The 14,689-nt window shown below is 43.2% G+C and overlaps 1 protein-coding gene across 3 annotated transcripts in view; it reads left to right on the top strand.

Moving 5' to 3' along the window:
- Positions 1-4,278: 4,278 nt before the first annotated feature.
- Positions 4,279-14,689, top strand: part of GABRG2 (gamma-aminobutyric acid type A receptor subunit gamma2) — an 82,164-nt gene continuing 71,753 nt past the window's right edge. For 2 of the 3 annotated variants that reach the window (XM_067463730.1, XM_060764982.2), the window contains exon 1: positions 4,279-4,734. In XM_067463730.1, coding sequence (XP_067319831.1) covers positions 4,601-4,734 — 134 coding nt within the window. In that variant the 5' untranslated portion in view covers positions 4,279-4,600. Of the gene's footprint in view, positions 4,735-5,432; positions 5,525-14,689 lie in introns of those variants that run through there. The other variant, XM_060764980.2, reaches the window with a different exon arrangement.

Raw genomic sequence — 14,689 nt, 5'->3', positions numbered from 1 at the left:
GTAGTGTAGGGCGCAGACACCTCGTGATAATGCGGCATGTCTCATTAAGAACCACATCTCTTGTTTTAGTGTGGTGAGAAGTGTTCCACACTGGGCATGCATACTCAGCAGTAGAGAAGCAAAGCACAAGAGCAGATGTCTTCACTGTGTCTGGTTGTGCCAGTCAGCTTTTGTATGATATTGTTTCTAGCGCCCACTTTTTGCTTGATGTTCAGGCAGTGCTTCTTGTAGGTCAGAGCACGGTCCAGAGTGACTCCCAGGTATTTGGATGTGCTGCAATGCTCCAGTGGGATTCCTTCCCAGGTAATCCTCAGATCTCGGGATGCTTGTCTGTTCTTAAGGTGAAAAGCACATGTCTGTGTTTTAGATTGATTACGGATCAGCTGGTTTTCCCTGTAATAGGCAGTAAGAGCACCTAGAGCTGTGGAGAGCTTCTGTTCAACCATCTCAAAGCTTGAGCAGTAATGGCACAATCATCAGCATAGATGAAACTCTGTCCTTCTGGCAGTGGCTGGTCATTTGTGTAAATATTGAACATTGATGGAGCAAGCACGCTCCCCTGAGGCAGGCCGTTCTTGTTTCCGCCATCTGCTTCTTTGGCCCTGGAACTCAACAAAAAGTTCCTGTTTTGTAGCAGGTTTCCTATGAGGCAGTTGAGGTGGTAATCCTTCGTGATATTATACATTTTTCTCAGGAGGAGGTGGTGGTTTACAGTAGCATAAGCCGCTGACAGGTCTATGAAGAGAGCACCTGTGATCTGCTGCCTTTCAAAGCCATCTTCTATGTGCTGAGTCAGGTTCAGCACTTGCGATGTGCAGCTTTTGCCTTTCCCGAGGAAAGGCAAAAGCTGTGGAATCAGACAGGGGTCTATTTTTTCCATAATTCTATGCCAAATAAGTCTCTCTGGAACTTTGTAAAGATGGCTAAAAAAAGATGGCATAACAAGGAGATTGGTCTATAGCTTTTTGGGTCATTACGGTCTTTGCCTGGTTTCAAGTTGCTTTCCTCCAACTTTTGGGGATCTGACAGCATGCAGTGCAGTTGTTCTTCAGCTCCAGCAGCCAGCACCTTGCTTTTGGACCAAAGTTCTTGATTTGTTCCATCCGTAGATCATCCAGGCCAGCTGCTTTGCCATTTTTACATTTATTGAGAGCCATGTCCAGTTCAGTAGATGTAAAAGGTTCATGAAGGTTGTTCTCAATCTCTTGTTGTCTGGCTATTGGTTTCTTTCCTTCTTTGGTGGCAAGGTTGGGTTTCTCATTCTTCAAGAGTTGGTGTGCTATCTGATCTGCCTTTATGTTATCGTGGATATTAGTTTGTGAGGGGTCATTGTTCAACCATCTTAGCAGCTTCCACGCCTTCTGGCTGCTCCTGCCCTTGTTGACTTTTGTTATCAGCTTTATCTACTGTTGTTTCTTGGATTCGGAGATGGAGGACAAAATGCTCTGCGCTGCCTGAAGAGTTTGCTCACTAAATGGGTCTTTGTTGTGGTGCCTGTAATAGTTTTCCAACAAGGCAGCTGTTTCAGGAGTAATGCCCTGAATGTAGTTGGTTCTGCAGCCTCTCGGTATAGAGGCCCGTGAGCAGGTTTTCACTATTTCAATGAAGTGCTCGTATTCCTCAGGGATTGGCGCAACCGATATGATCATGTCATCTAACATGTCTGAAAATTTAGTCCAATCTGCCTTTCTGAAGTTGTATCTTCATTTAAATTGAACTTCCTGGGGCCCTCATTGTTGGGAACAGTTGGCATACTATTGGTCAGTGCTGTGTGTTTGGAATTGGGGGTCCCACTGATTTAGTGCATTGCTGTACAATGCTGTTACTCACAAATAAGAGGTCTGGGTTATATCCTCGGTGCCATCTCCCGCTGTTGTAGGATGGTGGGAGCTTACTATCATGAATGAGTGATAGTTTGTGCAGTTCAGACCAGGAGAGGACAGCATCTCCATTTTTGTCCTCTTGAGCATAGCCCCATACATGGCTGTGGCTGTTAAAGTCACCAATTACTACTGCCCTTTGGTGCCTGTCAAAGTTCTCGGGGGTGGAGAAACAAAACTCTTCATTTGGGGGCTTGTACACAGAGGTGATGGTGATGTCTCATGACATGAGCTGTAATATTGGGTTAATCACCCTTCAATTGTGAATATAACCATGGGCCACATACTCTGCATCTCATCAGCTGACTGCTTTCCTTCCGTATCTTTGTTTATTAAATTGTGTTGACTTCTTATATGGCCTCTCCCAATCTTTTTTTTTTTTAATCCAGGGCTATGACCTTGTCCTGATGTTTATAGAAGCAAGTTCCATGAAGATGTATGTCACACCTTTTGATGACAATATAATATCACATTTGTGGTCCACAGAACACTTAGCAGGTTGTCAATTACCTAAACAGGGTGGCAGTGATTTCACTACAGGGCCTAGGTAATGCTAAAATAACCCCCTCCTCCTTACTGTCTACAAGTTAAGGTGCACCTTTTGAGATGTGGCTGCATCCGCTGAAGATATATCTGCCAAAATGCCAAGCTCTCCCGAGTGTGTCCAAATGTTTCTGGGCAGAAATGGTTGTTAGTGACATCTGTCTGACCAGAAGAAACTATCCAGAATCATTACCCTGATTGTCCATTAACGTGCCAGCAGTGTGTATTGTCTGAATGTGCTTCAAGGCTGCAGGCTTCACCAAAGGCCACTTTTCTCTTGCCTGCTGCCTTAACTGATCATCTTCACAAACTGATCTCAGATTTTTCACCTCCTGACATTAATGCCCACATTATTTGGAGCTGTAAAGAAAAGAACCCAGAGTTAGACGATCTCCTAATGTTTAACAGTTAGGTAGCCAACAGCTCGGTCAGCAGAGTGGTGAATGAGACCAGAACTTGAAAGGGGCTCATATTAATGAGCTGAAACATGTCTAGGCAAGGGTAACCAAGATGCTGAAAGATTTGGAAGCCAGGCCCTATGAGGAGTGGTTTATGGTGCTGGGTATGTTTAGCTTGAGGAAAAGAAGGCTGTGAGGGGACATGATAGCTATGTTTGAATATTTGGAAGGACAAGGCAAGCTGATTTTGTGCTGCTCTAGAAACTAGGACAAGGAGCAATGGATTCAAATTACAGGACAAGGTATTAATCCTAAATATTAGGAAGAAGTAATGATGGGAAGAGATATTTGGCAGTGAAATATGCTGATAGGGGATGTGATAGAGTCTCGTTCTCTGGAACTTTTAAAGTAAATGCTGGATGTTCCTATGTTGAGAGTCCTTTGATTGTGTGTCCTTACATGGCAGGGCTTGGACTGGGTGGCCTTTGTGGTCCCTTCCAACTCTAGGAATCTATGGCCCTTCTGTTTATCCCAGATTATCTGGCAGTGCAGACTCATATAATCCAAATTAAAGCAGAAAACCCGGAATCAGATCCTGGGCTATAGGGCCTGCCTGGAAGAGCCCAATGATTCATCTGGAGTGGTAAACCTCGGGGCTGCAGTAGAATTCAGCACCATGGACAATTCAGCACCATGGACAAGGTGCCGACTGAGCCCTATCACTCTCCCACCCATACCAAACCCATTGGCTGAAAGAAGATCAGCCAAGCTTTTTAAATCGAGTACACTGATGCCTCATGGAGGTCCCTTGCCCGGCTGGTGCCCAAGTGAGTCACCCAGGCTAGTTTCCCTGCTCACTGGGCCATGATGTGAATCTTCCTATTAGGCTGGAGAGAGAGGAGAGATGAGGAGATCCGGAGGGCCTTTTCTCTTTCTCTCGTTCCTGTAAGGTAGTGATGGGCACCACACGGGCAAGACCTCCCCAAAATGGTTCTCCCCCTCCCCGGCTGTTCCGAACCGCTGGGGTTGCTTAGCAACGGCCACCATTGCGCTGCTGCGGGTCCTCCTCTCTTGCCACCAAGCGCAAGGAAGGCTCCGAGGAAAGGGAACGGGGGGGGGGGGGGGCTGGGCAAGGGGGGCTCCGCGGGGAGCGCTCCCCCAAAGCAGGCGGGCAGTGCCTGTGCCTCCCAGGGAGGCGGGTGGAGGGAGCCAGCCTCCCGAAGCCCGGTCGGAACCACGCATGCCTTGAAATCTGCGGCTGCAGAACAGCGCATCGTTTCCACTTTGACCTCCGGCTTGAAATCCCAAGGCTGTGCCTCCCTTGGCACCCCCGCCCCGCCCCCCAATCCGCCGTGCGCCCCCCTCCCCCGCTTCTCGTTTTTCCCGGGCGGAGGGCTGCCTGGCCTCGGGAGCGCGCCTCCGCGGGCCCCTCCGACACCCGCCGCCTCCCTCCCTGCCTCCCTCCCTGCCTGCCTGCCTGCCTGCCTCCCTCCCTCGCCATTCGCGTCCCAATTCAAGCCTCTCCGTTTCGGCAAAACAGTCCAAGCGCTTGATGCCAACCTGGAGGGTTAACCCCTGCCTCCCCAGAGCCGAATATTAAGCAGACAGCTGGGAGCGCGCCAGCCCGAGCCATGTCTCCTGGCCAGCCCAGCCACGGGACCTGGTAACGGGAGGGAGGGAGGGAGGGAGGGGGAGAGCGGCGCGGCGGCACCCGAACTACAACTCCCGAAATCGAGAAGGAGACGTCTCCGGAAAGGAAGGCGAGGGGGGAGGGCGGAGATGTGTGCGAGGAAGGCGAGAGGGAGCATGAGAGCCAGTCCTCCCCAGCCAGCCAGCCTCTCCGCGCTGGAGCCTTCCTCTCCTGCCTTCAAAATGATCCTGCGGACGCTCCTGCTCTGCTCCCTCATCCACGGGTAAGCCACGCTTCGTCTCCCGCGATGGGGAGGGCGCGGTGGGTGAGAAGGGGCACAACGGGGAGATAGGGAGGATGCTCGCGGGGCCCCCTCCCCTCCCCTCCCCGCCGCTTTCTATTGCGCTTCTTCTGCCTCTGGATAGATGCAATGCCTACTCATCATCATGATGCCCCACAAGGGAGGAAAAGAAGGGTTGGATCCAAAGGGGGGGGGGGGAGGGAGATGGGATGTCGGAGAGGGGAGATGCCACCCCCTCCCTGTTTGCAGTGCGCCCCTGGCTTCTTTACGCAGACCCCGCTTGGGCATGCGGTGCCTCTAGGCAGCCATAGCTGTCTCTGCCTTGGGAGAGAGAGAGAGAGAGAGAGAGAGACCTTAAGGAGAGATGCCGGCGTTCTGCACAGCCTGGCCGTGTCTTTTGTTTTGCCTCCTGGGCCCAAGGCACCTACCTCAAGGGATTCCACATTCCTCTCGCCATGAGAGCGGGGGGGGGGGGGGTGTGCATGGGCAGTGATGGCATGCAGAGGCGGCTTTTGAGTCAAAGGAGGTGCACATCTGGGATCCCTGGCTCCCAGCCCACAGTTGGAGCTCTCTCCTACGCAAATGCTGACACTGAGGTGGCAAGGGGCCTCTTCTTTCCTTCCTTCTGCCCCCCCCCCCCCCGCTCCTCCAATGTGCCTCTGTGTGTTTGCATGACAAGAATGCAATGCCAGGGCAGCTGGAGGGAGAGGAGGAAGGATGCTCAGAAACACTGTGGTGGGGGATGGAATGGGAAGCAAGGATTACCGCAGTGGTAAGTAAGCACAGGGCTGCTGAACTGGTGTCTCCCCCCAAATAGCTGTGGCCTGAGCAGGTTGGAGAGGCCAAGGTAGGCAAGCATTTGCCCCTTGCGTCCTCCTGAGAGCCTCCTCCAACATGACATAAGCTCCATTTTTGGTGTATTCATGGGGGCACAAGGATCCTCCTCTTTTTCTCATGTATTATTTGGGAAATGCTTGTACAATCACTTCCTGCACTCACTTCCCTTTTATCCACTCCCTCGACAAAGAAAGGGTGATATTTATCTTGCTTCTAATATTCTCCTTGTTGTGATTTTTCATAGGATACAAACAAAGGACATTGCAATCCTTACCTTATTTGCCTCTTATTCTCACCAACCTAAATGGTGGGGGACCCTGAAACAAAAATGAAAGTACTGCTTTACGAATAAATCCAAGAGGGAAAAAATAGATATGTGAATATTTGGAAAAGGGGTGCTTTTGATCTCTGGTTGGTGTTTGTAACTATTTCCAGCAGAATATTCAAGATACCTAGGCCTTCAACATCTGGGCTCTCTTTTGATTTGGATGTCTCAACTTGAATTTATTTTAAAATTATCACTGTTATAACTTCTCTTTTATCTTTCTTTTCATGATGGGAAATGTTCACATTTCAGCATGCCAGTCTAAAAGAAGAGTGTATATATTAAAACAGCTGCTTCTGTGACCATTTCAAAACTATTCCATGAGAATGACAATAAATCTCCTGAAAAGAGCTGTCTTTTAGAGATGTAGGCCTTAAGCAACAGCTACCATCAGTTCAGCTTCGATGAAAACTTGTTGAAGCCATGCATTTCTCAAAGTCATTCCTTTCCATTTGAACTCCAAAATTATCCCCAAATACCATTTTAAACCCAACCAAACATGTTATTCTTTGAGATTCTATTTAAAAACTATTCTTTCACTTCTTGTCATTGTATTGACTTCATGTCTTGGGAAATGAGGAGGTGCTTTGTATTGAGTCATCTTGCAATTGTAGAGCATTTCAACAACGTGTTTTAAAATATCAAGATGTATCTTTACTAAAAATTATGTCAATATAGGCACAAGCTTGATCTACCTGAGGCAAGAGTGAGGTATCATTACCAAGAAGACCCTTTCTTCAGTCCCCACCTGTCTTGCATCACATAGTGTGGGCAGCCAGGGATCCTTTCACCATGCACAATTATAGCACTGCGATCCCATCTTCTGATCAGGCCTCAAGACAGAGCTGATATGGATTTTGGAAGTCACTAAAATGGAAGTTGCACAATACAGGAAGAAATATCAACAGAGCAATGTACTAATGTATTTTATTAATCTAATATGATGGCTACCAGAGGATGGATTACCATGCACAATTTATCTGTACTCCTGTGGGACTTCAACACCTGGGAAAAACTGCATTGTAAAACTAACATTCATATGGGCCTTCATGTAAATGATATATCTATGTTCCTCCAGAGTCCAAACATGATACTTTAGACGGAGTTCCACAGACTGTAAATCTAGACAAGACAGAGGCACTCCTGGTCAGTTGGCAGGTGGATTGGGGTGTGGGATTACAACCTGTGTTGGATGGAGTCACACTCCCTCTGAAGACACAGGTTCGCAGTCTGGGGGTGATCCTAGACTCATCATTGACCCTGGAACCCCAGGTGTCAGTAGTGGCCTGGAGCACCTTTGCACAATTAAAGCTTGTGCACCACCTGCACCCATACCTTGAGACAACAAACTTGTCCATGGTAGTCCATGCCTTAGTCACATCCTGCCTAGCCTACTGCAATGCTCTCTGTGTGGGGCTGCCTTTGAAGACAGAAGCTTCAACTGGTTCAGCAATCATCAGCTAGATTACTAACTGGAGCCCTCTACAGGGAGAGATCCACTCCAATGCTACGGCAGCACTACTGGCTGCTAGTCTTCTTCTGGGTTATACAAAGTGCTGGTCATTACCTTCAAATCCCTAGTTGACTCGAGTCCAGGCTATTTGACTAACCACATATCTGCCTACAAACCAACTTGGGCACTGCAGTCATCTGAGGAGGCCCTGTTCTCGGTTCCACTCCATCTCAAGTATGGCTGGTGGGAACGAGAGAGAAGGCCTTCTCCATGATTGCCCCCCTCCTCTGGAACTCCCTCCCTAACGAGATAAAGGTGGCCCCTTCCCTTCTCTCCTTCAAAAGACAGCTCACAAGCATATGGAGAGGAGGAGGATTAGATGAAAAAAGACTATTACCACACTGCTGATTGGAAAGTATAAATGCATTCGGACCTTGTTAGACCACATTAGCCCATTTAACATCATTGCCCATACAATCATTGCACACATCTATGAACCTTCATGCTGCTTTTGTAAATTAATTTGGATGCCTTATGTTCACATTTTATGTTCGTTATAATTTTTTGATAGATTATGTTTATTTAAGTTATAATTGTTATGTTTAAGATGCCTTTTATGTAGGGTTATTCTGGGTTATTATATTTGTACTTATTGTCATTGAGGCATTGAATGTTTGCCTTTTTGTTTGTTGGAATCAGCCCTACATCCCCAAGGGAAGATAGGACAGAATATAAATAAAGTATTATTATTATTATTATTATTATTATTATTATTATTAGCTATTTTTCACAGGTGTATAGAACACTGGAATAAAACATATGGCCCAGCTCTCTCTCTCTCTCTCTCTCATATCTTAAACAGGTATGACAAATTCACCACACCATTCTAAAGACAGAAAATTACTGGAAGTGTTTTTTCTAGGGTTGCCAATGAAATTAAAGGGGGTTCCTGTACTTTTAATAGTTGTGTCAGAGAAGAAAAATCAGCAGTTGTTGCTTGTCATGCAACCGGACAACAATCAATACTTGTTGAAATTTCTATACTTGTTGAAATTTCTATACAACCTACAAAAATCCAAGAGACCTCTATAGTTTTCACTCTGAAAACCCAATTTCCTTGTACATTGTTACGTATCACATTCATTTCCCAGGGATTTGGTTTCCATGAAGACTGTCCAATTGAAGCAGGAGTGAATTGTGTCTTTCTTTGAAAATATAGCATGTGTTTACTTATGTTATTTGTATCTACCTTTCTGACAAAAGATGTTTTAAAAGACCTTCCTTACACACACAAGGCACTTGCATTTAAAGGGGACTGAATTGAGAGAAGGCCCTTCCCAAAGATCATCAAATCTAGCAAGCTTTTAAAAGGATAATACAGTCTTTCAAATTATTGGTTCCCATTTCACGTAGGGCCTTTTTGGACATAACCTGCACTTTGAAACAGTGGCAGAAAGCTATTGTTTACAAGGGAGGCATGTGCTAGTCAACAGCCTGGCCATCATGTAAAGGACTATTTGACATTTACAAATATTTTCACATCCAGCCTTATGAATTGCAGGAAGCAAGCTGATGTGTTTGTATTCAAGTTATTTATGTGTGTAAGGTATTCAAGAGGATACAACTACAAAAACACATTGGAACCTCACCTGTGCTCTCAAATCTCCAGCTGCACCTTCTTCACTTTCACAAGGAATGAATGAATGATGCAGTGGCTTCATTAGAGTTCATGTTACTTGCTGCAGTAACTCATGGTATCACTCCCATTGAACTCCTCCTATACCAGACCATACAGAATCCTTAGTAATGTCTTTTGCATTATTGTTTCTCATTAATCGTAATTCCCATATGTAACTGAATGTAGTGACAAAATCAGTGACTAACAAACAGAAACTATGACATGTGTTCAGAGTCTGTGGAGACCTGTGTCATTTGAAACATCATTACAAATTGGGAAATAATGATAGGTCTGACTGAAGTGCATGCACATTAGAAAGTTCAAAGAGTATGGAGTTTTAACCCTTGTCTCCCATAACAGAATATTAACCAGATAGCTGGTTAATATTGATGCAATATGTGTTCAAGGCCTATAAAAGATGTTGTGCTTATATTTACCTACAGGTTTATTTTTTTCTATAAAAGTAATACATATTTGCTAAAACACTGCACAATAATGTATAGTCATTTTGTGTCACCCCCTCTGATAGTTTTGCCCAGTGCAGACTGTGTTTCCCACACCCATCTAGTGATGCCAATTGGTCCCATGTAAATGAGAAAGGAGAACTATTGGGCAGATTTTCAGTTTTAAATTGAGTATGCTGTAAATAGCTCCAGAGGTTTTGGAGATCTTTTGCTGGCAGATCGTATGCTGTGTTGGGGGTGAGGGGAGGAGGTAATTCAACAAAAAACTTGAGATATTTTGTGACAGTAATTTAATTATTACATACAGGAAGCTGGCTAATTTGGGGAGGGGGGAAGTCTATGCTTTTTCCTTGCAGTGTTGCAGCTGCATCCTCTGAGGATTCAGACTGTAACATTTTGCAATGGCAGCTAGTGGGTGTCCATGTCAGTGGGGAAGTGGATTTTCTTCTTGTTTTAGTTTAGCTTTTAAGGACCAATCTGCTGAACCAGTTCTGAGGATAGGGCTCATCTTGGGTAGCTCTCTTAGAGTCTATATGAAAAGTTGAAATGGGATCACTGCCCCAATCACATTGGGCAATACACAAATATTTGTATCTGGGAAACTGTTATTTTGTCCACCTACCACTTCATCACACTAGAGAAACAAAACACACTTAAAATCTGTTTTCTGCCTCTGGCTGAATTCTGGGGTTTGTTAAAGGCTCCTCCCTAAACTACAAACCTCAGAATTCTGCAGGAAGCAGAAACCAGATTTTAAGCGGATTTTTTTTCTCTAGTGCACATAGGATATAGGATATAGGCTGTGACAGTGAATGGACTGTGTTTGTGAGTGCTTGGGCCTTCAAGTTGCTTGCTCATATATTGTGACATGAATTTCATAGGGTTTTCTTAGGCAAGGAATACTCTGAAGTGGTTTTGCCAGTTCTTTCTTTTGAAATACAACCAACAGCACCTGGTGTTCATTAACATTCTCCCATACAAGTACTATCAAGAACTGACCCTTCTTATCTTCCAAGATCAAACAGGATCTGGTTCCTTTAGGCTGTGTACCAACTGACAAGTCCCTGTGACATTCATGCCAGTACAATACTGAAAACCTTTTGCACTATTTATTTTGTAATGACTTTTTAGAAATGGAACGTCCATCAGCTATACCTCTCAGGTGAAGTAGCAATCCTTTCACTTTCTACACAAATGAAAAGGTGGCAGGCTTATTTATTCCCCTGAAAGTACACCTCTTCAACCCCTTAACCTCCTTCTGAGTCACCCTACCCACTTGTACAAATAGGGAAGGGGAGTGTTCCATATCACAACTCACACTGACTATTTGGTAGACCTGATCTGAGGAAATTGTTGTCCTCTATATGTTGCTAAAACAGCTCCTGCCGGCCCCAGTCAATAAAGCCAGTTATTAGAGGTAATGAGAATTGCAGCCCAAAACATATGGAGGGACACATGTTTCCCAATCATATTGTAGACACTGGGAAGTTGTGAACTTGTGCTAATCTTTTTTTTTCAATAGCTTTAAAACATAGCAAGACAGATTCTTCTCTTCCTTAAAGATATCCACATCTTCAAGATAGCTTGAGAAATCTATGTCTTCCGTCACTGCAGGTTGTAGTTCTCCAACATAATCAGGAAACCCAAAGAAGACTTTTTCTGGGCAAGTATGGAAAAGTAGTAGTCAAAGAGACATTTCAGTTTACTACCTTTTACCTGTCATCTGAAGATGGATCCCTGCCTGTGGGGGACTAATACATCTCAGAAGAAACACGAGGCACACGACAGTTGCACAGGACATAAACAAAGTATGTTTTTTTTGCTACTGATGCAGTTTCTCAGGGTCATCTACCTTTTCTAGCCATCTCATAGACTTCTTGTATATAAACTTCATGATGCAGCATGTGAACTTAACCCCATTGGTATGACTTGCATGCCACACTGGGCTACATATGAGATGTATGTATATGGGATGTATGCAATCCTGTGATTGAACACCTAGTCTAAGGATCTTTTTTCATACTGGTTAGGTTTCTGTGGTGCTTATGTAAGTAGAGTAGCACAAAGGATATTTCTCAAGGTCAGTATATGAAGCTTTGCAAAAAAATAAAAAAGAGCCTGCCTGTGCCAGTAGGCAGCAAATGCTATAAATCATTTCCCATATATACGACTGAGGAATTAAATAGTATTCCGAAAGTAAAAAATGACTCAATTACTAGGAATTACTAGTAACCTGCTGCTTAAAAGATGTCCAGTAGCTTGTTTCTTAATGAAGTTCTCATGGCCTTACATAAGGAAGTTAGTCTTTTGATGCCAGCTAGTGCTGTAGTTATTGCTTTGCTATTATGCCAAGAGGTTTTTTTTATCAGCAATAAATTATAGTGGTGAAAGGTAAAGCTGCTGAAGTTATTTTATAGTCAATCTAAGACAAAGGTGGGGAAACTGTGGCCAATAACTCTCATCAGCATATTCGTGTTGCTGTTGCTGTTGTTGTTGCTAATCTAAGACACAGAAGGACTATATTAGATGCTAGGAAGATCTGGTTCAATGAACATGGCTTTTATGGAACAGGAAGTCCTTTCTGTACTGTAAGAATCAATAGCCAACCCAGAGAAAAGGTTAGCATAGGCCCTCTGAATACTAATCTGATTCTGTAATGTGCACCTCTCAACACCAAATGTTTATGCTCCAAACTAAAGTCCCATTGACTCTTGATAGAGGCTGCGTGTAATTCAGTGTAGGTTTTTTTTCACTTGTTGTTCCTCTCTTCATCCTCCTTGTCCTCATCTTATCATCCCCTTTCTCTTTCTTCTCCATCGGTCTTAAATTTAGCAGCTGCTAATTAAAAATCTAACTAATGCATAATATCTGCAGAAACACAGATAAGATCCATCCTGTCATTTTAATGTCTATTTTCTATAATTTATGCAAGTGCTGCCTCCCCTGAGGCTTTTTGCTTGGGCATGAAATTTATCAAAGCTGATGAATTAAACTGTCTTGATGTGATTTGATTTCTAGCTTCAGTGATGCCCTTTGTTTATCTTATACTCAAGTAATTCTTTGAAATATTATTGTCAGAGTTTTGTGCCTTTTGTGCATTCACTGAACAAGAAATTATCAGGAAACAAGCAAAATCAAAGTAAGGTACTCTGAATTATGAGTGTTCTTGATCACATGGAAGGTTCTAGGTACCCTTAGCTGAACATGTCTAGAATCTCCATCTATGCTGAATGGGCAAAACTTAGAAGTTGTGTGTGGGATTTTTAGTTTGAAGGAAACCTTCTGGATGAGTATCCTGCAATATTTTATCCCTCTTCTTTGAGCTTGTTTCCACCTTCCTTGATGGGGTGGGACCCTGAATGACTCCAACTGTGAAGGTTATCCTACTTCTATTATAGGTGCCAAGAGATCATCAAGATATGGTCTTGTTTAGGTTCTAATCTTTAGGTTAGCTTTGGATCATTATTTTTGATCCAAATTACTTTTATTTTACATACATTATTTTTGATGCCACTTGACATTTTTAGATCTTGGTATAAATACTGATTGTTTAATTTAGAAAGACTTTTTTCAGTTTGAGATGCTTTGACTAGCATATTTAAATATATCTTCTTTTTATTAATCATTTGGAAATCTTATTTGATTCTGAGTGGGGGACTTCTGATATTGAACCTTGAGTACAGGTGATGGGAGAGCATGACATCATGCTAAAGTAAAGGCAAGATGGTTGGGGACCTATAGATTAGTTAAGTATATCATAGGGGAGGCAAGGTACCTACTGGCTTTGTTGAGAATAAAGCTTGGGGGTGCTGGCTAGATCCAATTGGCACTCTATGTCTGATATACATTGATTAATGAGCACTTTGGCTTGGACATATCCCATGTTAACTTTATTATATTTTCCAGTTGTTGTAAGCTGCTTTAAGCATAATTTTGTAAGGAAAAATCAGATACAAATAAATTAATGGAGATGATTATGTGTACCTGGTATGCAATGAAACAATAAAAACAAGGAAACCACTCCTTCCTAGAAAAGAAGAGGATGCAAGAAAATTTATTTATGTCTAGCAACAAATGTGTATTTTAGATAGAAATAGAATGGATTCACTGAACACCAGTGTGTTTGCTTAGTTTTGCTGCCCAGGTGGTAACTTTTGATTGGCAGTTTCAGACTCTGTGCTTTGCTTTTTAATTGTTCTTTATATTTAAATGGGACTTGGACTGAATGCTTGAAGAAGAGAAACTGCAACAGATGACTCTCCTCTGTACCGAACATTGCCACCTTCTACTGTGTATACACTTTTGTGCATGTGTTGCCTCTGTTTTTTGCTTTTTTCCAAATAATTCAGACAAGTTAATAAGACAATATGCAATGGGAACCCAATAGATACTACTTTTCAGGGGAAGTGTGTGTATATATACACACACATACATGTGCACTCTATAGTTTTTCAATATAAATAGTATATTCTAGTCATATGAGGCTTTTGCTAAGCTGCATAAGGATATCTTCAGATATAAGTAAAAGTCTGTACTCTCCACCAGATTGGGGATTAGTAACTAAATTGCATTTCCAGTGGCCCAGCCTTTTAGCATAATGTGAACTTGAAAAATCTTGCTAAATTTAAATGTGGCAGGTAGGTGAATTAATGAGAATGACAAAGCCATCCTGGGAAATGTTACTTATTCAGAATGACCTTATATATGGAAGCAAAATGGAGGGATACTCATGAAACAACATATCTTTCTATATCATTTAGTCATCCATACATAACTGAGTAACTGGTGTAGAATACCAGTTGTATATCTCTGACATTACAAAACCTGGCAATTTTAAGCCATAATGGCTAACAGTATGGGATTTGAAAAATTGAGTTTCATGACATCTGGAAGAAACCAATAATACTCTGATGTTATACAGTATCTATAGTTCTTCTTTGCATTCAACCATATGAGAAAACCCATGCAGTATCCATGTTTTAAATGCAAAATATCCCAGGTTCAATTCCTGGCACCTATAGATCAATTTAGAAAAAAGACCCTGCTTGAAACTTAGTCAGTCCATTGCTGAGCTAGAACCATATGTTTCTTACGCTATCTTCGTGTGACCTTGACATTGTCTATCTAGTCCTCATTTCATTAATGGAAAGCTATACTTTGTGATTAGTATCTAGTCAAGA

This window comes from Anolis sagrei, chromosome 2, assembly GCF_037176765.1.
Source record: "Anolis sagrei isolate rAnoSag1 chromosome 2, rAnoSag1.mat, whole genome shotgun sequence".
NCBI lineage: Eukaryota > Metazoa > Chordata > Lepidosauria > Squamata > Dactyloidae > Anolis > Anolis sagrei.
The sequence above is the reverse complement of the archived record's forward strand: the minus strand, read 5'-3'. Positions and strand labels throughout refer to the sequence as shown.